Here is a 23,689-nt window from a genome sequence, read left to right as displayed (position 1 = left end):
TAATAATTTTGAATCGCGAATATTCTTTTTGAATGAGAATTATAATTAAGAATATAATTTAAAAGGTAAAAATGCTAAAAAAAATAAATAAATAAAAATTATTAACATCGAAAATAAAACATTACATTCTTCTTTAAAATCATCTTTTTGGCGGCCTCAGCAATGGTAGGTACAGCGTATTTAATCTCTAAAAATGAATTTTAAAATTAAAGCCTCGTTACATTCAACTTATAAACCATAAAATAAAATACAGTGCTATGCTTGCATATTATAAAGGGTAGTCCAAACATTACGTATCAAAGAACTTTAGGTGCTGTGAAAACAAAAACAATACGTTAGTGGGAAACAGCAGGTTGTAATACTCACCTTTACCATGATGGGACATTGTGACACGATCGTCTGTTCCGCTTGTAATTATAATTATTCATGATATCAACACTTTTTCTGCTTTTACAATGAGCAACATCACAATTCAAACTATTCGCATTTCACTTGGACATTACGGCGTTTGAAAATTTGGCCGTAATGCCCATTTTCCTGAAGATCGTTGCGGCAGCCTTGACAGCCGACGACTTGAAGCTCTTCAAGACTGTTTAGGCGGTCCAAGCCTTGAGGTATTCCTTCCATCCGCCCGCAATTGGCCAATCGAAAATGCTGTAGCACTGGCATTGCATTCTCTTCCAGGCATGGAAATCTCCGCAGCTGCAAGAAATCCTCAATAATCAGTGCCTCCAGTTTGGGGAACGACATGGGACTCCCAAAATCTGCACGGAAATCGATACACTGCCTGTTCTGCATTAAGATCAGTCGCCTTAAATTAGGAATTGTTTGCAGGGCTTGATAATTGTGAGAATCGTCTCCTTTCGAGAGAAGAAGCATGAGATTGTGAAGTTGAGAGATCCATGGAGGCGCCACGCAGTTGTGAAGATGAAGAATCTCCAGTCGTCTCATGCCTGCCATGTCATCGGGAAGCTGAACAAGATAATCCTCATCACAATTCTCGAAGAATAACTTTCTCATGTCTTCCATCCCTCCGAAGATCCCCTCTGTAATGCCTTGGTAGTCTGAGGAGCCATTGAATACAATTGACAGTTGTTGCAACAGAGACAACTCTTTGAGATCGTTCAACTGCAATGCATTTCTGACATTGCCCCTCAGCTTGAATACAACTTGTCCTAATACTCGTAGAGAGACAAGCTTCGATATTCCATGAGGAACCCAAGCCAAATTCTTGCAGCCTGCAACATTCAGCTGCAGCAAAGATTGATTTTTGTTTATCCCGGAATGCAGACTTGTCAACTTTTCACACCAGCTAACATCAAGCGACTGAAGATTTTTGAGACCGCTAAAACATCTAGGAAGCATTTCAATATCTGTTCTGGACAGATTGAGAAATCTCAAATGTTTTAATTTGAAAATAGACTTGGGTAATACTTTGATGGACGTCTGGCTCAGGTCTAGAACGCTCAAATGTCTCATATTCTCGAAAAAATCTTCACGTATTGATTTGAGATGAAGATTGTTCCATAGCAGCAAGGTGAGGAGCCCTGGGGAACGGATGGTTTTTTCAATACTAGCTATTTTATTTTTAATCAAAGAAATCCTACGTAGGCCGTGGCACTTTTCTACGGGGAACTTTTCCACATTTTTCCCAGCCCTGAACAAACATCTGGTTTGGCACCGAGATTCCGAAAGAGCCAGCTCGTGTAGTAGATCGTGCATCTTGCAGTACTCAATGATGTAATCGTTCCCATCATATGGAACAAATTCAATCATGCACCGATCGACCAGCTCATTGAGATAAGAGAATCCCAGCTCATATGAGTCTTCTCTATCTTCAGGATTGACAAATCCTTGTGCAATCCACACTTGCACCAGATATTCACAACTCATTCTTGCATCTTCTGGATAAGCAGAACAGAAAAGAAAACAGGGCTTTAGATAATCAGGGAGGGCGTCGTAACTTAACCTTAAGATTGGCAGAATGTCGTCCTTGATTGTGCTGATTTTATTGAGCCTATTCAGCGTGGATTCCCACTCATTAGGAAGTCGCCTCACGCCCGCCATGGATGCCGCTACTGTCTTCACGGCCAGCGGCAATCTGGAGCATTTCTTTTCAATCGCACGAGCCAACTCCTGCAATTCCTCTGGCGGACTGTGATTCTCATCTTCAGGGAACGCGTGAATGCAGAACAATCTCCAACTATTGTCTTCAGACAAGTAGTCCATGTGGTGCACCCGGTGAGCTCCAACATTTTCCAACACTTTCCTGTCGCGCGTGGAAATCATTGCTTTGCTCCTCCCCCGGCCACACGGAAAGCCAATGGATCCCAAAGCGTGCTTGTCCCAAACATCATCGAGAACAAGTAAACAGCGGCTTTCACGCAGGTGCTTCCGGATATTATCTCTCACCTCCTCCGCATTGAGCTGACTTTGCTTTTCATCCTCCGGCAGCTTTACTTGTCTTGCTATGTGGAGGAGTAGCTGATCCACCACAAAGCTCTGGGATACCGCAACCCAAATCAAATGATCAAAGGATTCTCTCACTTTCTGGCTGTTGAAGACGTGTTGAAGAAGAAGAGTTTTCCCGAGCCCTCCCATGCCCGCTACAGCAATGATCTGAGGGCCATCTGTGCAGAGAAGCCATCCGCTGATGACATCGATATCATTTTGCATTCCCACCGTTGTACCTTCCAAAACAAGCCCGCTTGATTTTCTTCTATTTCTAATCGATTCTCCGGTGAGTAATCCGCAACGGGGCTTGACATCCATGTCCCTCAGGTATTTGAGATACTTTGAGCTCCGATGGATGCACCGGATTCTCTCCTTCAACACCCGAATCTTGCGACCCAGCAAATACCTTGAAATACAGCTGGATTGGTGGTGAGAGTCATGAGAGGATTCCTCCAAGAGGAGGAGAGCGTCGTAGAGAAAGTCTTCAAGTTTCTGCGATCAATTCCTAACTGAACTGCAGTTTGTTCTCCACACCCCGCCGGCGTCGTTGAGGAGGCATTTGATAGATTCGAGCTCATCACAGATGAGCTCCAAATCTTCTCTGTGCTTGCTCGCCAATGAGACCTCCTCAAATATCTTTTGAATCAGAACTGAAGTGAGATGATCTGCAAGCACCGACACCAGAGATCCAGCCATATTCATTTCCAAACTCAGAGGAGGTATTCTCGTTGTTTTAAAGCGCTGGGAAACTACTTACCCACAGTTTTGACTGTATAATACCACCATTAAAGGCAGCTACCAGACAACATGGTCGTAATGACAAGAGTCAATAAAATTTGGACGAAATGGGAATCCAGTCTGATCGACGTAGCCATGACGCGGGTTAATGGATCCAGTAGTGAATGTATTTTCGATGACAGTGAATTGCATACTGGACTATAAAGTTTGAATAGAATAATCAAACTTTGTCCAGTTCTGCGGGAGTGGCATTTGTGGGTCTGCCTGCCTGCCCGAAATTTTCAAAACTGAAAAGCCGCTCATTCATACCAAACTCGAACCTAATGTTTTGGGACGTTGAGGTGACAGTTGTAAAACTACGTTGGGTTTGAAGAAAGTTTCCTTATTCAATTCAACCTCCCACCTCGTTGATAATTATTATTTTTGGTCTGTGTATTATAGATATATAATACTAGCATTTGAATCTTTGATGGTGCAAGGGGTTACACGGATAGTCTTATGTACTTTTGAGTATTTGCTTGAGTATGTTCTTTTTGTAATATATTTGATTCAGTTGTGTTATTCCGAGTCCTTATCTTTCAATTCCACCGACTCATCTTGATTCCATGGTGGTCCATTGTAGTTTTCAAAATGTATAACAATATACATGAACATGTTTGGTGGTTTGGTACCTATTATGTAGATAATATATGTGATTTCACCAATCGCTCCATTGACAAGTCTTGCTTCTATCCAAATATTTATTGTAAGCATTACATATAATTTTAATAAACACTTCAACTCATTTCCCCTTGCTTATGTCTATCTTATCTTACCCCTCTCTTTACCATTCACCTCTCATTATTTATATTTCATTTTCTCCATTTATCTTTTATCTTCTCTGTGTATCTATCTATAATATACTATTGATCACCTTACATATCTCTATCAAATTATGTCTCTTCATCTCTCCACTCTCCTATCTCCGCATCCTATTTCTCTCCCTCACGCTTCCTTCTTGTTTTCCTTTCCCTCCCTGATATGCACACTCTCTCTTACTATTTCTCCCTCCCTCTAGTTATCATTTAATAAATGATCTAGATAACCTAGCCTTCTAAAATGCACTCAATCTATCATCTTAATACAACTTTCTCTTTCCAAGAGGCTTTATATTTGCATGTGACCTTGTTTTCTTTCTTGCGTAAACATGTACACTCAGTGTATTTTGTATGTCTCTAAACTTGGTTTACCAGCTCTTCGTAATCATGAGAAATAATTGTAGCAAAGTTATCAGTTGTACTTAGAAGACAAGGATCATCTATTATGGTGATTGTTGGATGAGGCTATGGGTTGTCTTTTGTTTTCACCTTGGTGCCATGCTAGGTTCAAAACTTAGTAAAATCTATAAACCTACTCCATGTGTAAATGTGTAGTCGAAAAACTCACCACATTCGCACTCTACAATCTGCCTCACCATCAAGTGAATTGATTCCTAAAAATTATATTATGTGGTGATGCAATGCACAAATATGAAATGCTTAAAAGTGAAAAATCCTTTAAAGGGATTTCCATCTTAACTCCCATGGATCTTGGCCTTTTTGTCTCTGCAAAATTATGGAGTAGTAATATTTATAGGGTCCAAAATATTTAATTAGTTTAGTTGATTTCAGGAGCCCGTTTTGGGTTACTATTCTTGTCCTAACAACAGGACATGTGTGTGTATGTGTTGAATTAACATGGTAAGAATTGTAGGTGTAGAAGGTAAAGGGTTATGAAATGACTTGATCATATTGAGAATGACTCCATGGATATCTATAATTGCTTTGGCAATCCAACACGTTCTGATTTATCCTTGTGAAAGCTCAAGGAAAAGTAATTGAAAACTTTCCATGTTAAATAATATTAATTATTTTATATAATACATTAATAATCCAATGAGTGACAATGATAATAATATGATTAATGAAAATGTGTATGAAAGTGAACCTTGGGAATTGTTAGGTAATTCAAACATTAAAATAGTCAAGTTTATATACAAGGTGTCCAATATATTTTCTATATTTGATTTTGTCTGTCTTTCTAATGTTAATGGATAGAGAAAATATCTAAATACATACCATGAAGAAGTATTCAAAAGATTAAACTTCAAAAGGTAATATTTTTAAAAAAATTCTTAACATAATAGATAATTTATAAAACATGTTAAATTAAAAAAAAAAAATCTCAACCAATTAAAATTCCAAATTTGGCTTAATTAATTTAATTTAATTTAATACTAATTAATTTAGAAATTTCATTTTTAAAGTGAACTCTAAATATTATTATTAGTTAAATCAATAAATATATTTTCTAAATACATCTTATTATTTAATAAATGCAAGTGAGAATAATTTAAATATACTTTATTATAATTAAAACACAAAAAATATGTACAAAGAAATTAAAATAATAAAAGCAAACGCTTTTACATGTTCATAAAACCAAAACCCTGAGAGGAGAAAATCCTTTATTAGGAGATTAGAGTTCATTTCTGTACACACAAGTTTTGGGGATTAAAATTTAGAATTGAAGCAAAAAAATTGTTGAAAGTTACAGAGGGTTTAGATTTGCATACATTAACAGGTTGTCTCAGATTTTAGTTGTTGTTTTGAGGTAGGCTTTGAAAACCCATTGTTGAATTTTATTGAAAGATCTACCTACTTCGTGTCTTCCTGGATGCTTGCATAATGCTTCTTAATTTATCGTATTAATCTTTGGGTAAAGAATTATGTTGTAGATTTTGGAAAGGAAAACTTATTAATAAAAGAAATGTGATTGGGGAAAATTGTAGAAAAATTTAGAAAAGTATTCAGACTATATTGTTTTAAAACCTTTTCAAATTAGATTATAGAAAATTGGAAGAAAACAAAAAATTGAACAAATAGGGTTTGAACATTAAATTTTCCATGTGATTATCATGAATTTTCTAAGTAAAAAAAAAAATATTCTTCTTATATCTAAAATAATTTATTGGAAAAGTAAAAGATTAATTGAGAGAAAAGCATGTTGTAGCTAAAGTTATGCATGCATGTGAAAACATTTATAGTAAATATAGAAAACTAAGTATATTATGGTTGCATGATTTGAGAGATCAAAGGCATGTGAAAATGCTAATTGAATGTTTATTCCTAATTTATAAAATTATAATTTAATTTTTGAATTCATTTATTTGAAAAAAAAGACTAAATAACTACACTTTTTAAAAATGCATGTCAAGATGTCATGTTTTGTTTTTGGTGGATTTGGGAGAAACCTAGTAGTTTGACTAGATGGGCATGTTTACCAGAGGCTTGGAAAGTGGTTATTTTTGTGATGCTTTTATGTGATGTTTGTTAATCCCAATTATTTTATTCCCAACTAATGTTCTATATCCATGTTTTTGTATTATGAGATCGAGTTATTTTTTGTAACCTCGTGTATTGTGATTTTCTTGGTGTAACCTATGATGTTTTTGATCAATTATCTATTGGTATTTTCTAGTTGTTTGTATAAGACAGAGGTGAACAATGTGATTTTCTTGGTGTAACCTATGAGGTTTCGATTAGTTATCTATTGGTATTTTCTAGTTTTTTGTATAGGATTGAGGTGAATATTGTGAATTTATGAGATATACTTCAATGAGCTTTAGGTAGGTTATTTATGTGTATGCTAGGAAGTGACTTTCAATGGAGGTTAGAGTCCTAAAGAGGTTGCTTAGGTAACCCATTATAAGTTGTATTAGTAAGTGATAACATTTCATTAATGGGGTTAGAATGAATTAATAAGATTTGGTGTATGACCTCACCCATGCCTTGAGTGCTAGTACAAGCTAGGATGGGAGTAGAGAGGATGTATGGTTGCAACCTTTCCTTGTTAGTATGCCTTGTCTGTTATAGATGATACCAATGCTGCATAGAGCAGCCAAGGGGTTGGTGTTTTGAAATGTCCCCTTTGTGATTTTATATGACATTTAAAGTCTCTAATCAGATTTTTAAAATCAAACAACCAATATTTCAAACATCCACCAATTTCTCAAATAAACTCAAATCGGGTATGCTCGAAATAGTGCCATAAACTTCATAGCTTTACATATTATTAATAAATCTGAAAGTTGACATTTTTATAGAAATTTCACCGGCATAATAGCCTACAAAATGATATTTCCATATTTGTATAGATTTTACAAAAGAGTTCCCAAATGGAGGACAAAAACAATGCTCATCGGCCTCCCGAAAATAACACCAAATAGCCTGGAAACACAACAAAAGCACTAATAATCTATCACAAAAGTATAACCATAACCCAATACATATATTCAGCTCTATTTTAACATCTAAATATCTGAAATACAGCAGCAACCCAAACTAATATGAAATACTCAACCGGAAACACCAAACTCTTACAAAAAACACACCCAAAAACCCACAAAGCTCCACTGTTTAGCATAAGGGAAAACTCTGCATGAGCTTGCACATGGAATGGCTTTAAACTCCCATCCTTAGCCTTCTTGGAAACTTAAAAACTCCTATCCTTGGGTCTCCTTCTCCATAGGTTTGGCAGCCTCTGAAGAACAACAAAGCAATGAGCAAAAATCAAGTTCTAGAATGAGCCCAAAATGCCTCCAAATCCCTTAAAAGAGGGCATAAACCTAACTTACATTCAAGAGAGGTTAATAAAATATATTTTAATAATAATTTTCATTTATTAGTCCATTTGTTTCCAAATATTAGCCCCTTTTTCCGAAACTTCACCTTTTGAGCCTGCCTGCTAGCAAAGATTATTATTTTTTAATTATTTTAAAAGGGGACATGAAAAGTCCTCCCCTCCCAAATATTGCTTGTCCTCAAGAAATGAAATTTGGAATGCTCAAGAATATGTGCTCCTTCCCAAGTTGCATCCTCCACTGGTAATTCTTTCCATTTGACCAAATGCTCTATGATGCTCCTATTTCTCAATCTTTTCTCTCTTGTATCCAAAACCTCTTCTGGTATCAAAACTAATTTCCCTTCATCATCAAGAGGTAGTAATTCTATAGATACTATGGTTTGCTGGCCTAGAACCTTCTTTATGCAAGATACTTGGAAAATATTACGTATTTTTCTATTTGGTGGGAGCTCCAATTCATAAGCTACCTTTCCTACCTTCTTGATGATCTTATAAGGCCCATAGAACCTTGGCTTGAGTTTCTCTGCCCCACTCCTCTTCAAGGTGCTTTTCTTATATGGCTGCAACCTGACAAATACCAAATCTCCCACCTCAAAAGATCTTTCAGTCCTTTTCCTATCAGCATACAACTTCTGTTGGTTCTGTGCATGTTGTAGATTATCCTTGAGGGACCTTATTATGTCTTGGCTTTGCTTGACAAAATCAGTTGCTGCGGGTACTCTTCTATTTGAAAGTACTAGATCAATAAAGGAAAGGGAATCATATCCATAAAGAGCATGAAAAGGAGGCATACCAATAGACATGTGATGAGATGTATTGTAACAATACTCCACTAGGTGCAACCATTTCACCCAAGCATGTTGTTGATTTGAAACATAGTTCCTCAAATATCCCTCTCTCCATTTATTAACTATCTCTGTGTGTCCATTTGTTTGAGGCCGATAACTAGTACTGGGAGTGAGTTTAGTTCCTTCCAAATGAAAGAGCTCCTTCCAAAAAGGGCTGAGGAATCTACGGTCCTGATCACTGACAATGTTTCTAGGCAAGCCATGTAATCTAAAAATTTCCTTGAAGAACAATTTGGCCACTTGTGATGCCTTGAAATAAGATGTGATAGGAAACAAATGTGCATACTTAGTTAGTCTATCTACCACCACATATATGCAATCCTTACCTTGAACCTTGGGCAACCTAGTGATGAAGTCCATGGAAATACTTTCCCATTTTTGTTCAAGAATAGGAAGTGGCTGCAACAGCCTTGTAGGAAAATTTTGCTCACTCTTGCTTTGTTGGCACACCATACATTCTTTAATGTGTTTAAGGACGTCCTCCTTCATACCCTTCCATGAAAACCGCTCTCAAATTTTCCTGTATGTCTTGAAGTATCCATGATGACTAGCCAAAGGTGTGTCATGAAAGGCCCTTAATGTCCTCTCCTTAGTTTTTGATCTTGGCACTAAGAAAATCTTGTTCTTGTAATAAATCAATTCATCAACAACCTTGTACCTATTATCATCCACTAACTTATCCAAAATCTTGGTGTCAAAGGAATCTTTAGCATACTCTGAAATTATGGAGACTTTCCAATCAGTAGAGATATATTTTAAGGAACACAGAGTGGGCTTTCTTGAGAGAGCATCAGCAACCACATTATTCCTTCCTTTCATGTATTCAATATCAAAATCATAAGCTTGCAATTTGCTTACCCATTTTTTTTGACAATCATTCAAATCCCTTTGGTTCAAGAAGAACTTGAGTCTATTATGGTATGCCTTTACAATGAATCTCCCACATACCAAATATTGTCTAAACTTATGAAGTGCATGCATGATTGCCAACATTTCCTTATCATAGATGGAGTAACCTTTCTCTGATTGATTTAGTTTTCTACTCTCAAATGCTATTGAATGTCCCCTTTGAGTTAGGACAGCCCCTATACCTTCTCCCGAAGCATCACATTCAACAACAAAAGGTAAAGAGAAATCTTGAATTGCAAGCACAGGGCATGAACTCATTACCTCCTTAAGCTTATCAAATGTTTTTGTGCCTCTTCTGTCCAAAAAAAATCTCCTTTCTTTGTCAAATCAGTCAAGAAGGCAGAAAGCTAAGAAAATCCCTTGGAAAATCTCCTATAGTAGCTACACAACCCAAAGAAACCTCTTAACTATGTAAGATTAGTGGGTGGAGGCCAATCCAAAATTGCCTGGATTTTTTGTTGATCAACTTGTACTCCTTTAGAACTTGTAATATGTCCCAAATATAAGATCTCTGTCAAACCAAACTCACATTTAGACAACTTAGCATAGAAGGATTCCTGCTCCAAGATTCCCAAAAGAGTGTCTATGTCCTTTAGATGCTCTTCCCATGTTTTACTGTAAATCAAGATATCATCAAAAAATATCAAAACAAATTTTTGAAGATGCTAGCTGAATACCTTATTCATACAAGATTGGAATGTTGCAGGTGCATTAGTGAGGCCAAATGGCATAACAAGAAATTCAAAGTGCCCATAGTGACATCTGAAAGAAGTCTTTGCCACATCTTCACTCCTTATTTGGATTTGATGGTACCCTATTCTTAAGTCAAATTTTGAGAAGTATAAAGCACCATGTAACTCATCAATGAGTTCATCTATGTGTGGTATGGGATACCTATTTTTTATGGTCTTCTTGTTTAGAGCCCTGTATTCTATACACATTCTCATTGTACCATCCTTTTTCTTGACAAGTATCACAAATGATGCAAATGGACTAGAGCTAGGCCTTATGAATCCCATGTCCAGGAGTTCCTTAATATTTTTTTCAATTTCTTCCTTATAACCTCTTGGATGGCAGTATGGGGTTGTTATAACTAGTTTGGCTCCCTGTTCTAACTCTATAACATGCTCAAAACCTCTATCTGGTGGTAATCCTGGAGTCAAGTCATTGAAAACTATACTATGCTTATCAAGAATATTTTGAATTTCAAAATGGAAATTACCTTGATTCTTTGGAGAGCTTGTTGGATGGATTATGACTCCTGCTGCCCATGCTACTTGTCATCTTCGAAAAGTCCTCTCCATCCTCTTTGTAGAGACCGCCTTAGGTGCTCCATTCGATAAGCCTCTCAATAAGACTTCTTTCTCATTGGAATGAAATTTAAACTCCATAGTTTGATGGTTCATGTAATAGCCTCCAATGGAATGCAACTATTGAACAACCAATACAAGATCTGTCTCCCCAATGCCAACAACATAGAAGTCATCACATAACTCATAATCTCCTAGGGTCATCTTGAGTTGTTTCACCACCTGTGTGCAAGGCATAGTGAATCCATCAGCTACAGTAACATTGAATCCCTCAAAATCTTCTACTTTAAGCCCTCTTTTCATGACAAATCCCTCATCAATAAAATTGTGAGTTGCCCCACTATGAAGAAGAACTGTCAACCTTTGCCCTGCTAGTACCCCTCAAATTCGAAAGGGATGGTATCTTGAGACTCCTGATAACGTTGCTAAAGTGCCACCCTTGTTGCTTTCTTTTTCTTTCTCTTCTTCTTCTTCCTCCTTAGTGTCATGAAATTCCTCATGCTCATCTAAATCAGATTTTGAAGCAACTTCAATATAGTGCACTTGACCTTTCCCCAAACATTTGTGTCCTGGAGCCCATGGTTCTCTACAAGTGAAATAAAGTTTTTTCCTTCATAATTCACTCCTAGTCTCTTCATCTACCTTCTTTTTGGCCACATTTATCACATCTTTTGTTGGTAGTGTTGGAAAAGTCTTTTTCTGAAAATTTCCCTTATGTTGCCAAAGATTTGGGGGTTTTTGATTAGTGACTGGTTTCATAGACATGCAAGTTTCAAGTTGCAAGCTTTTCATAGCTTCCTGTAAGGATGAGGGTGAGAAAGCCTTAACCAAACCCTTAACAGAATCTTCCAAACCATCAAGAAAAAGATAAACAATTCTCTTTTCAATCATATTGGGTACCATAATAGCCACTTTTTGAAACTCTTCTATATACTCATTAACTGATTTGGTTTGCTTCAACTTTGACAATTCTTTAAAATACTCTTCATCATCCTTGAGGTCAAATCTATCTATCACTCATTGACTGAAATCATCAAATATAGTTACCTGATCATGACCTTGAGTAGTCATTCCATGATACCACAAATCATAGGCTGCATCTTCCAAGTGCAGACTTGCAAATTGAATAGCATCACTCTCCTTCATGGGGTTAAGTGTAAAGAAGGTCTATAATTTTTGTAGCCATGCTCTAGCTGAAATTTTATTTGTTCCATCAAAAGTAGGTGCTATAAACTTTCTTATTTTATTTTTGAGCTCTCTTCCACTTATGTCATGCTCTCTCATGTACTTTTTCTAGGGCATCAAAGTGTTCATCATATCCACATATTCTCTAAAAGGAATCAAAATGTGAAAGTCATCATCTAAGCCATTGTAAGTAGCTCTTAATGCAATCAAGTTACCTGTAACCTCTTCCATGGGATTAAGGGTTGGATTTGATACTGGTGGCTCATCTACAAGTAGGAAAATAGTTTTTGTTGATTTAGAGGGTATGGGTTTCAGATTTCTTAGCTCCTCTGAAGTGCTCCCTTTCTCATTAGTAGATGCAACTCCCTACAGTTTTTCTGTCAATATTCGCAAAGCCTCTCTAGTTTCTGTCAGACTATCCACTATTTGCTTCAAAGTATTCTAGATGTCTTGGAAGAATTTCTTTGCCATCTCATCTGGGTTAGCCATACTTTTTCCTTCCTTAAATTTTGTACTTTTACTTTTAACTAGAGTTTTGATCAAAATTTCTTTATTCTTTTCTCCCTGCAAATATCTCTTTTCTCTTTCATTTAGTTGCATGCAAACTTCTACAAACCCTCAGGCTGGCAAGATCATAGCTCTAATACCACTAAAATGTCCCTTTTGTGATTTTATATGATATTTAAAGTATCTAATCAAATTTTTAAAATCAAACAACCAATATTTCAAACATCCGCCAATTTCTTAAATAAACCCAAATCGGGTATGCCTGAAATAGTGCCATAAACTTCACAGCTTCACATATTATTAATAAATATGAAAGTGGACATTTTTACAAAAATTTCACCAAAATAATAGCCTACAAAATGACATTTCTAGATCTGTATAGAGTTTACAAAGCAGTTCCCAAATGGAGGACAAAAACAATGCTCATCAGCCTCCCGAAAATAACACCAAATAGCCTGAAAACACCATGAAAACACTAATAATATATCGCAGAAGTATAGCCATGAACTAATAAATATATTCAGCTCTATTTTAACATACAAATATCTAAAATACAGTAGAAACCCAAACTGATATGAAATACTCAACTGGAAACACCAAACTCTTACAAAAAACACACCCGAAAATCCACAAATCTGCACCATTCAGCACAAGGAAAAACTCTGCATGAGCTTGCACATGGAATAGCTTTAAAATCCCATCCTTAGCCTTCCTAGAAACCTACAAACTCCCATCCTTGGGTCTCCTTCTCCACATGTTTGGTAGCCTCTGAAGAACAACAAAGCAATGAGCAAAAATCAAGTTCTAGAATGAGCCCAAAATGCCTCCAAATCCCTTAAAAGAGGCCATAACCATAACTCAAGTCCAAGAGGGGTTAATAAAACATATTTTAATAATAATTTTCATTTATTAGTCCATTGGTTTCCAAAGATTAGCCCCTTTTTCGGAAACTTCACCTTTTGAGCTTGCCTGCCTTAGTAAAGATTATTATTTTTTAATTATTTTAAAAGGGGACATGACATGTCTAGAAAGGATGATAGCTTAACCTTAGAGCTGAATCATATTATGACACTTTTCCACATGCATATTAGGTTTCCTATGTGTCTTTGTTGCCTATGGGATTAGATGTGTTGGTTTACAGAATAATTTTGACAGCTGAGTGTCAATACACTTAACCATTTTTCACTATACATGTTGAGCAAAGAGTAGGAGCCAAGTCACAGTCATGTGCTAAGAAATCTAGTTATATCAAGTGTCGAGTGATACAGAGTTTATCAAGTACCAAGTAATATCAAGTGCCGAGTGATCCAGAGTGATCAAGTGCCAAGTGATACAAATTTTTTTAGGTGTCGACCTATCCAGGAAACAACATGTGTCGAGCATCAATAATGCTTCATGAGTTGAGTAACTCAGAATATCAGCATAAGAGTTTGTAATTGCACAAACTAAGATGTAAACCATTTTTGTAGCCGACACAAGGTAAATCTTGAAAGATCTAGAGATAAGAACGAATCTTTTACATTTCTTATGCAATCTGCATGTAGCCAATTGGAAAGGCATGCAACCAATCACCAAAAGGCAAGTATTGAGCGAGAAATTGAGATTCAATGTGGATCGTAGATCCATACCAAACCCTAAGTCTTCGAAGTCTTTTTAATGAAGGCAAAAGTCTCACTGTAAAAAGGATGAAAGAGGGAGAATAGTGTTAAGGGAAAAACACAGTGGAATTTAGTAAAGGTGTAATGCCCCACCAAGGGATCCAAAGAATTAGCCTAAAATTTCACTAAGTTTGCCAAACAATTTTTTTTTTTAAACATGAAATGTAAAATCATTATAACATTCGCGGAAGCAATAGTAATAAATCAAATGAAAGTAAACATAACATACATAATAGATTACATTCTTTAAAGATCCCTTAATGTTGAATCACATTTAATTTAACCGTTCATCTAACATCACATCCTTATGAAATAACAATGATACATCCAATGTTCTTAAACCATATACAAGTGTCCTTTTTGTAATTACATTTCAGATTGCTCAATCACCCACTGTACATGTCACAGGGTATGAAAAGCTTGAAAGAATAAACATTCATATAAATAAACTACATCATCATCCAATATTAATCCATGATGCAATTAAAGTAAATGAAACCACATATCATACATGATACATCATCACAAAAGATATAAACATCCATCATAAAAGATAACCATATAACACAAACATAACTAACTAAGTGCATGGTTCCTCCCAACCGTTAATAGCATCATTAGACCATCGTGGATCATAGCCATCCCTCCGTGCGTAATATTCCAAAGAACCGAAGAGATCATTGGCTATAAACATAGTAGGAATGTCACTCCTAAAACATACTACATCAAATGCAGAAAGTAATCTAACATGCAAAGTAAAGCATAAGATAACATCATCTAACAAATGCTAATTATCAATGTAAGAAACATACCAGTAAATAAATCCATCATAGGGTATATCATCTATCATAATGATCCAAGAACATAATGAAGATAAATACCAACCAAGAATACTCCAGCCATGGTGTCTCAATGGATCTCAAATGATAAGAGTGGAAAAACACTACCACCCGACCGTGTGGAACCTAAGTGGTCCACTCCCACCGTGCTAAGGAGATAATCTCAAGTCCCAAACAGGCTATCAATCCACAAATATAAAAATACTCTCTAAGTCTAGGAATCCTAAAAGTATACTAACTCAAAGGTTCCAATCACAAAACTGACATCTAATTCCCAGAGGCACAACAATGACATGTAGGAAACCTACTCTGCAAGTGGGAAAGTGTCATCGCATTTATCACGTACAAGTTACCCGGGCAGTTAGCTAAACTCCACAGGTCCATATTGATCTCATGCAGCCACTAGTGTCCTCTCATACTGACGAGGCATACTATGGAATGCAAGGTCACAACCCTACGTTCTCTCTACTCCCATCCTAGTCTATACAAGCACTCGAGGCATGGGCGAGAACATCAAAACAATTATCTTTTTAGGTTCATTTAATCCCCATTTAGTGTGTAAATGTTATCACTTATTAACCAAAACTTACAATGAGTTACCCTAGCAACCACTTAGGGCCCCGGCCCCCATTGCAAGACACTTCCCAACACTACAAGTAGATACCCTACCCTAAGCTCATGGAATCATAAAATCACCCCAGTCCTATACAAGTAACTGGAAAGAAAATCCAAAAGATAATCCATAAAAAGAATCATCAAATATCCATGATAAAAGCATCAAATATCCATAATAAGAATCATCAAATCTCCATGAGCATCTGGAAAGCATCCATAGAAAATCATGATCACAACAGTTCTCTATTGGCAACTGAAGGCATCACTGATAATCATAAGTATCCATTGGTTCTCAATAACCAAAATATATCTCAAAATAAATCACCATATCCATTGGTTCTTTGACAAGCAACCAAGAATATCTCAAAATCTTACTGATTGAAGACTCCAAAATGGTTGAGTCAAACATGTCACAACATGACATCATCAAGAAATAAATCAACATTTTAGTCCCATCATGGCGACTGGAAAATATCCCAAGGATAACTGATCGATGACCCAAAAATGATTAGCTCAAGTGTCTCAGATACATATAACTCAGTTTCACTCAAGAAGACTGATGAACAATAACAATCAGTAAATACAAACATTTCATAGAGCACATGATCACATTACCATGGTTGGGCTTATAAAGATCGAGACCAAATAAGATCAACATGCCAACACATCTCATAACCCTCGAGCCTCTGGTAACAACCTAAGACTGGTCAACACTAGTCAACCCAAAAAACCAAAACAAGAAGCATAGAGAATACATGATGGAAACACATGTTTTGGTTTACTAAAATCACATAGTTGAATAATGTGTAGAGTTTTAGTTTTCATTTCAAGTATACTTCAAGTGTATAGGTTTTACCATTTGACCTACACGTCAACCCATTTGTTTCCCTGATAGCATTATCCTTCCATTATTAAAATATTATTCTAAGAATAGCTTAAGGGTAAATATACTTTACTCATTAAACTGATCATCATTGACCTTTAATTAAATTGTTCTCTTTATTTAACTATGATCCATGTTCTAATTGATTAACTCTTCTTTAATGTGACTTCAACTTCAACATAAAACAAGGATCATTAATCGTTATAAGAGAGCCAATTATCAATCTTCGAATAAGAAGATTATAACTTATTAAAATGATCAATCAATTAACATAGGTACACCATCCATGACCTATTAACATTCTAATAGTTTTCAATTCAATGTTACTAAGTCTCACCATTAAAACATCTAAGGTCATTATTCAAGTCATGAAAATAAGACCTACCAACTTTGATATCAATATTTTTTACAATCTCGTTAAAAGAATTATATCAACTAAATCTCTATTACATAATTATTAATTAAATCCAATTAACTCTAGTTAATTGATTTAATTAATAATTACACAACCATACCATCAACCTAATGAATATTAGTTGGCTAATAACTAACTATAATTTGTCGGTTAAAAGTCATACACAAATATTCATATTCATAGATCAATAATAATGACTAGTTAATATTTAATAACAAGCTATATTGGAAATCTTAATAGTAATTCTATAATGACCACATACGTCATTCTTTCAAAGAATACTAACATTCCCTTGACAAATTCGTATCATTTCAAGTAAGACTTTATCGCATAATATAATTATATTGACAACTCAATGAATATCAATTGATTAAAAATCAATTATACTTCAAATCCAAATATTAATATCTTTTACAAATCTTTAATCATTAAACAATCTCCACTAGATTAACTCTAATCGAATTTATTGATAACTACGTAAACCATTATTAATCAATCTAGAGAAACTTTACATAAACTTCATTAGCTAACTCTAATCACCATTAAGATATATCAATAATTTAATACATAACGTATCAACAATTCAGATCATAACAAGGTTATTAAATGCTATAACAATGATTATGACCCTTGTCAATTAAATCCAATATCATTTAAAGTCTCGTAACATAAATTACTATCTCGTAATTATTTAATATATATATTAAATAATATTTCGTATACATTAAATAATTAATATTAAAAAAAGTCATCCATTCTCTAATGAATTCAATACCTCTTTCCATCAGTTCTATCTACAATCGTTCCCATTAAAATCTCCATTAATTCATTTAGAACATTCTTATTAGTCTTTAGACTAATCAAATGATTCTAACTAAATTAATATCTCTGCTTTAAAAATAATACTTTTTAAAATCATTTATCAAACATATAATAGTTATTAAATATTAATAACATATTACATTATACACAAATTTACATATAAAAAAAAACATAAACCAAAGTCAAAATTTCAAACAATGCGCATGCAAAGTTTTAAAGCGATTATTAAATCGTTGTGCGGTATTATATGTGTCGTGCGGTCGCTCGTACCCTCTCCCTGTAGTCGAGTACATTGTGATCGCAGTTCTGACGTAGGGGTAACCGCCGAATGGAAACATTAAGAGGGAGGTGGGTGCTTTAATGTTTAAGTGATTTTAAAAATTGCTATGCATTTTTATGCAAAGGCCGTGCGGCAGTTTAAGAGGTCTATCACAGGTACGCAGGTACCCTGTGACCATAGTACTGTGGGCGTATGGAAATAGGGAGGGGGGTATATCCCGCCCTCCATTACATATAATAATTTATATTTTATATATATATATATATATATATCATTTTAAAAATGTTTTTCCAACATGAAACGTGATGCGATTTCATAAGATCTTCACTGTGATTTATCATTCGACTTTTCAATTAATATATAAATGTGTGTGTGTGTGTGTGTGTGTGTGTGTGTGTGTGTGCATAAGTATGCAGATTTGAAAATATAAAATGATACATTCTTATGGAGAACATAAACACAACTTTTAAAGACTTCCAATTTAAGAATTTCTTATAAAATATTGGTTTCTAAATTATCTAGTAACTCTTCTAATGGGTTTGGCTTTAAAATTTAAAAAATCCTATCTTTCAATTCGATTCTAATTCGAACCCAAACCCAATTTAGATCTAATTTCCTCCTCAATTGGATCTAGGGTTTTTTTCTATTGTTTTCTTCTCAACCAAATAAAATATCTAGATTCCAATTTCAAGATTAAGGATTCAATCATAGAGAAGTTTCAGACACATATAACAGACACGATGAAAACAGGAAGAGAAAGAGTGCAAAGGGAATATGCAAATATCACGAGTGCACTTGAACATTGATGCTAATTTTCCATACCTCAGAAGTCCATAGAAAATCCCTTCTTTCTCCATCATTCGCAATTCTTCCAAGATCCAAGCCAACCAAAAACCTCCAAGTGACTATAAGTGCTAGAAGAAGCATAGAAGCAAGTAGAAAACATATGAGCATGTAGAAGCATATGAGCTTCTTAATGCATGTAAGCTTTGAAGCTTCCATTTTGCTTATTCAAACACACTAGGAGAGCCTCTATTTAAAGGCCTCTAAGATGAATCTAGAGTAACTAGAAACAACTAGAAGATAAGCATGACAACCAAGCATGAGTCTTCTCCAACCTTCTGGATGAGTCTTAAGGTTGTAGACACCATGTGCTTAAATAAAATGCTAACTTCTAAGTGTAGACAACTTGTACATTCTTAAAGTGCAAACTCCTGTGTTTTCTATATGACAACTCCTGAGAATTCACAAACTCCTATGTGAGAAAATATTAAAATAATGCACAATCATTAATATAATATTTACTTTACTTTTTTCCAATTTAATTTATTTATTAAATCTCATGCACTAACTTTAATAATTCCACTTTTCAATCTTAATATATTTATATTTTAATCACATGAAATCTAGAATCTTTTAATAATTTTAAATATATTTTCCACTTTTAAATTTCATTTTCAAAATTTAATTGCTAAAATATTTATTAGCTTTAATAATATTATTATTTAGTCATTTATTTAAATATGAACTCCAAATATATTATTGTTAAAATAAATATTGTCACATTCCAAATTTAAACTTATAACTTTTATTTTCCAATTTAATTATTTTATTTAATTAATTTTTCAATTAATTAAATAAAATAAATATTAAAATACCATATTTATTTTCCATTTAATTAAATCATTATTTAAATCTTTTAATTAGGCTTAATTAATAAAAAATACACCAAAGACTCACAACGTAAAATACGAAAATCCATCATAGCCAAAATACATACAAAATCAAACCAAGGGTTTATATCACGAATTACGTCATCTGACACATTCAGAGGGTACTCAACTCAGATACTTGTCCTAATTTTCCAATTAGGACAAATGGCTTAAAGGGTTGGGATTTGTACTTGAGAATTTATCTCCCCTCTCTTATCATTGAGATAATGTGATAAGGTACGCTCATCCTGGCAATTCAAGGAAGTCGATACCTGATGCTTGCAACCTACATAAAAACCATGCATGTATAAGCACAATATATACTAAGCTAAACAGGCAATGGTAGAAAGTGGTGCATCATGTAGATCCCGACTAGCAGGTGACTACGACTCCCTTCCTTAACCACATCAAACACACCATACACATTCAAGTATGGGGTAAGTATCCATAAGAAAACACATATGATAATAAATCATCTTACTAATCATCATTAATAACTGCAAACATTGGAAATAATCATCATGCATACATGAAATGTAAAGTCTACATGATCTCATCACATATCAACTAAATCCATAGCACAATATCTAATAGTTTCAAAACAATGTTGCTAACCATCAACATGAAACTAGCTCCAAAAGAGTTCGACAATGTTAGCAAAAATGTGACCTAGGGGCAGGCACTACAAAAGGAGACATAGAGGGTAAGAGTAGCAATTTGATACTCGGTTGATCAGAACAAAGCAAAGCAGACTAACAAAAATTAGATCTCAGAGGATCGAAATCAGAGAGAGAACCAGAACAAGTGCCTACATTTAGCAATCAAGGATTGCAAACTATCAGATTTATAATACCTAATACTCTCTTACCATTGTATTAGAAAGGGAACCCTATGTAGATAGGTTGGCTTAACAGTTATTTGTAGATCCTTATCAAAAGGTGATTAAATCCTTTAATAGGGTGACACTTCATGTAAAGTGTTTGAAAATCCTTTAACCATGTCACTATTGACATAGTGTAAAGCCTTTAACAAGGCAGGCCTTTAATAGGGCAAACCATCAGAAGTGGTTAAACATTATTACTGCAGTGATTTTGTGGGTATCATCCCCACTCCAATTTTACCTTCTTATTTCTAGAGGGTTTTTGGGTTACCAAATTCTAGTGTTATGTGTTTTTGATGCATGTATTAGTTTCATGTTTATTTGATGTGTTTTCATGCATGCAATTTACTTTCAGTTAAAAGTTTAATTGGTTAAAGTGTGATACTTCTGATTCACAACCCCCCCCCCCCCCCACTCTCATAAGTATTCTTTCCATATTTGAAATTTCCAACAATTGGTATCAGAGCATCAAGGTTCTCAAAAGAAAAATCCTAACAGCTTGGAGGAAAAGATCTAAAGATGGAAGTTTTCAAACTTGAAAAGATCATTGAAAACTAGGTGATAGATGTGCAACTTGCTCTGCATAGCTTGGAGGAAGCTAGAGATAAATTGAAAAATTCATTGAAAAGAAGGAAGGATTTAGCCATAGCTGAAAATGAGATAAACTACAAGGAGATTGATACCACAAATATATTTTCCAATGGAGACACTAAAGAGTTTGATGCAGCAATCGCAGAACTGATGGAGAAAAACAAAGTTCAAGCATATGAGATAAGATCTCTCAAGATGGAACATGAATCACAAGCCATAATGTTATGTGAAATCACTGAACAAAAGAAAAGAGTAGTTGAAGATAAAGTCATAATGGAAAATGAAAAAAGAAATCTTGCAAATAGACTTGAAGAAAAATGTACTGAATTGACAAGGATCTCAAACATGCAGATGGATACACTTGCCCAAATGATGAACCTTCATCATGAACTCAATGTGAAAGACATTGAGATCTCTACATTGAGGATGCAGAATGAACAATTGCAGAATGACTTGAGAAGAGAAAAAGAAATTTTAGAGAGCTTCAACAAACCCAATGAAGCCATCAAGTATTTTGAGCAATTGCTGAAATCCCCAAGATCAACCCATGATACATCAGGACTTGGATACAATAGCACTGAAGTTGGAGAATCATCAAAGAGTGTTGAACAAAGAAGAAACAACAGTAAGGATTCAAAACCCACTTGTCATTACTATAATAAGAAGGGGCATACTGCTAATGTTTGCAGGAGTAGGAGAATCAATCAGCCAAACACACATAAAAGCAAAAGTTACTATCACAAGTGCAAAATGCAAGGACATATGACACAAGATTGCAGATCCAATGTCACAAGGACACAAAGATTTGATGGACATTTTCATAATTGCAAGAAATATGGACATAGGGCATTTGAATGCAGATCAAAGCCTATGTGGACATCAAACAGTCAGCAAAAACAAAAGGGAATGAAAGTCATTATCATTGGGATTACAACACCAGGTACAGTTGTCACTATTTTCAAGAATATGGACACATACCCCAGACTTGCATAAGAACACATTTCAGGGGGAACTATAAAAGATGGTTGAGTCAAACCACATGTTTTAGTTGCTTGAAAACTAGTCATATCAGCAAGAATTTCCCAACAAGGTCAAAGGCACCCAGTTCTAAGTTCAACAATGGAAAGGCAAAGACAGATGCTAAACACATCAGAAGTGAGATGAATAAGACATGGAAGAAGAAAGATGAGTGTAGAACATCAAGTGCAGAGATCACTTCACCTAATGGGTCAAGTGATCACACTTCATCTAATTAAGAAAGAATGGGTGTGGGATTAATATACTAAGTTATATCATACATCAGTCCCAGGACATAGAAGAACTGCAAAGAAGAAATTAGCATAAGCAAAGATGCTAAGTCAAAATTGAGAGTCTTACAAAATCTGTCGAAGTTGTCTTTAGGTGCCAAGTTGCTAATAGTGACCAAGTTGATAGTTGATGCCGAGCTGTGAAATATCAATTAGAGCCAAGCGAAGTGAAACACAATGGGTGCCGAGTTATGTTGAAATCCTTTAGGTGCCGAGTACACAGTTATTAGTGCACTAAGCATTAATTGCTCTATTTTGAAGGGTACATAGGTCAATTTTCGATCAATTCTCACCATTCAAACGTGAAGCAAAGACAAAAAGAGCGCAGAAGATCAAGGCCAGCTTAGAAGCCATTTGCAAAGATTTCCATAGTTATTTAGCACGAGTTTCATCGATTTGAGGTATTTTACTTGTGTGTCGAGCTATGTAGTGTTTATAAAATTGTTTAAACTATAAACCCTAGTTTGGAAAACAATGGCATTTGGGTCTAAAACCACTAAGGGCAAGGAGAGTCATGAAATACAGTTGGTTAGTAATGAAGTCAAGCAACTAGAGTTCAAGCCCATTCTAGAAGTTGCATACAAGAATGATCTTGCAGGTGCATTATCCGTTATTTTAGATACAGTTGTCATGGTCCAAGATGTTCATAGATGTTATAACTACAAAATTGGAGCCATAGGAGATCTAGAAATTTATAATGCATATGACAAGCTATGTGAGAACAAAATACTAAAAGATGAGTTCTCAATAATCGAGAGAAAGGGATTGACCAAAACCCTAGAGTTTCCAATTGTTTTCAAAGTTGAATGGGTACGCATAGTTTTGAGCAAAATACATGATGGAGCCTTTTGGTTAGAAACAGGGCCAGTGAAATTTACCAAGAAAACTATTCATAGGGTTACTGGTATTCCAACCCTAGATCGGCCAAAGACCTTGCATAGTGACAAAAAGGAAGTAATAGAAAGAAACACGGGTGCCAAATGGAACAATAGGGGAATGACTATTGATACAATCACATAACCCCTACTAGATTTTGCTGTGAGAATCATTTCACACAAATTCTATCAGTCAAGC

General features: G+C 35.0%; 1 protein-coding gene across 1 annotated transcript; it reads right to left on the bottom strand.

Moving 5' to 3' along the window:
• Positions 1 to 477: 477 nt before the first annotated feature.
• On the bottom strand, positions 478 to 2,940 carry LOC149554732 (disease resistance protein UNI-like). Its single transcript, XM_089833518.1, has one exon. It carries the CDS (start codon positions 2,770 to 2,772, stop codon positions 478 to 480), a length of 2,295 nt encoding a protein of 764 aa, XP_089689644.1. The 5' UTR covers positions 2,773 to 2,940.
• Positions 2,941 to 23,689: the final 20,749 nt, after the last annotated feature.

This window comes from Cupressus sempervirens, chromosome 5, assembly GCF_028749045.1.
Source record: "Cupressus sempervirens isolate cs-2001-9-10 chromosome 5, ASM2874904v1, whole genome shotgun sequence".
Lineage (NCBI taxonomy): Eukaryota > Viridiplantae > Streptophyta > Pinopsida > Cupressales > Cupressaceae > Cupressus > Cupressus sempervirens.
Note: the sequence above shows the minus strand (reverse complement) of the source record. Positions and strands in the feature narration are given on the sequence as shown.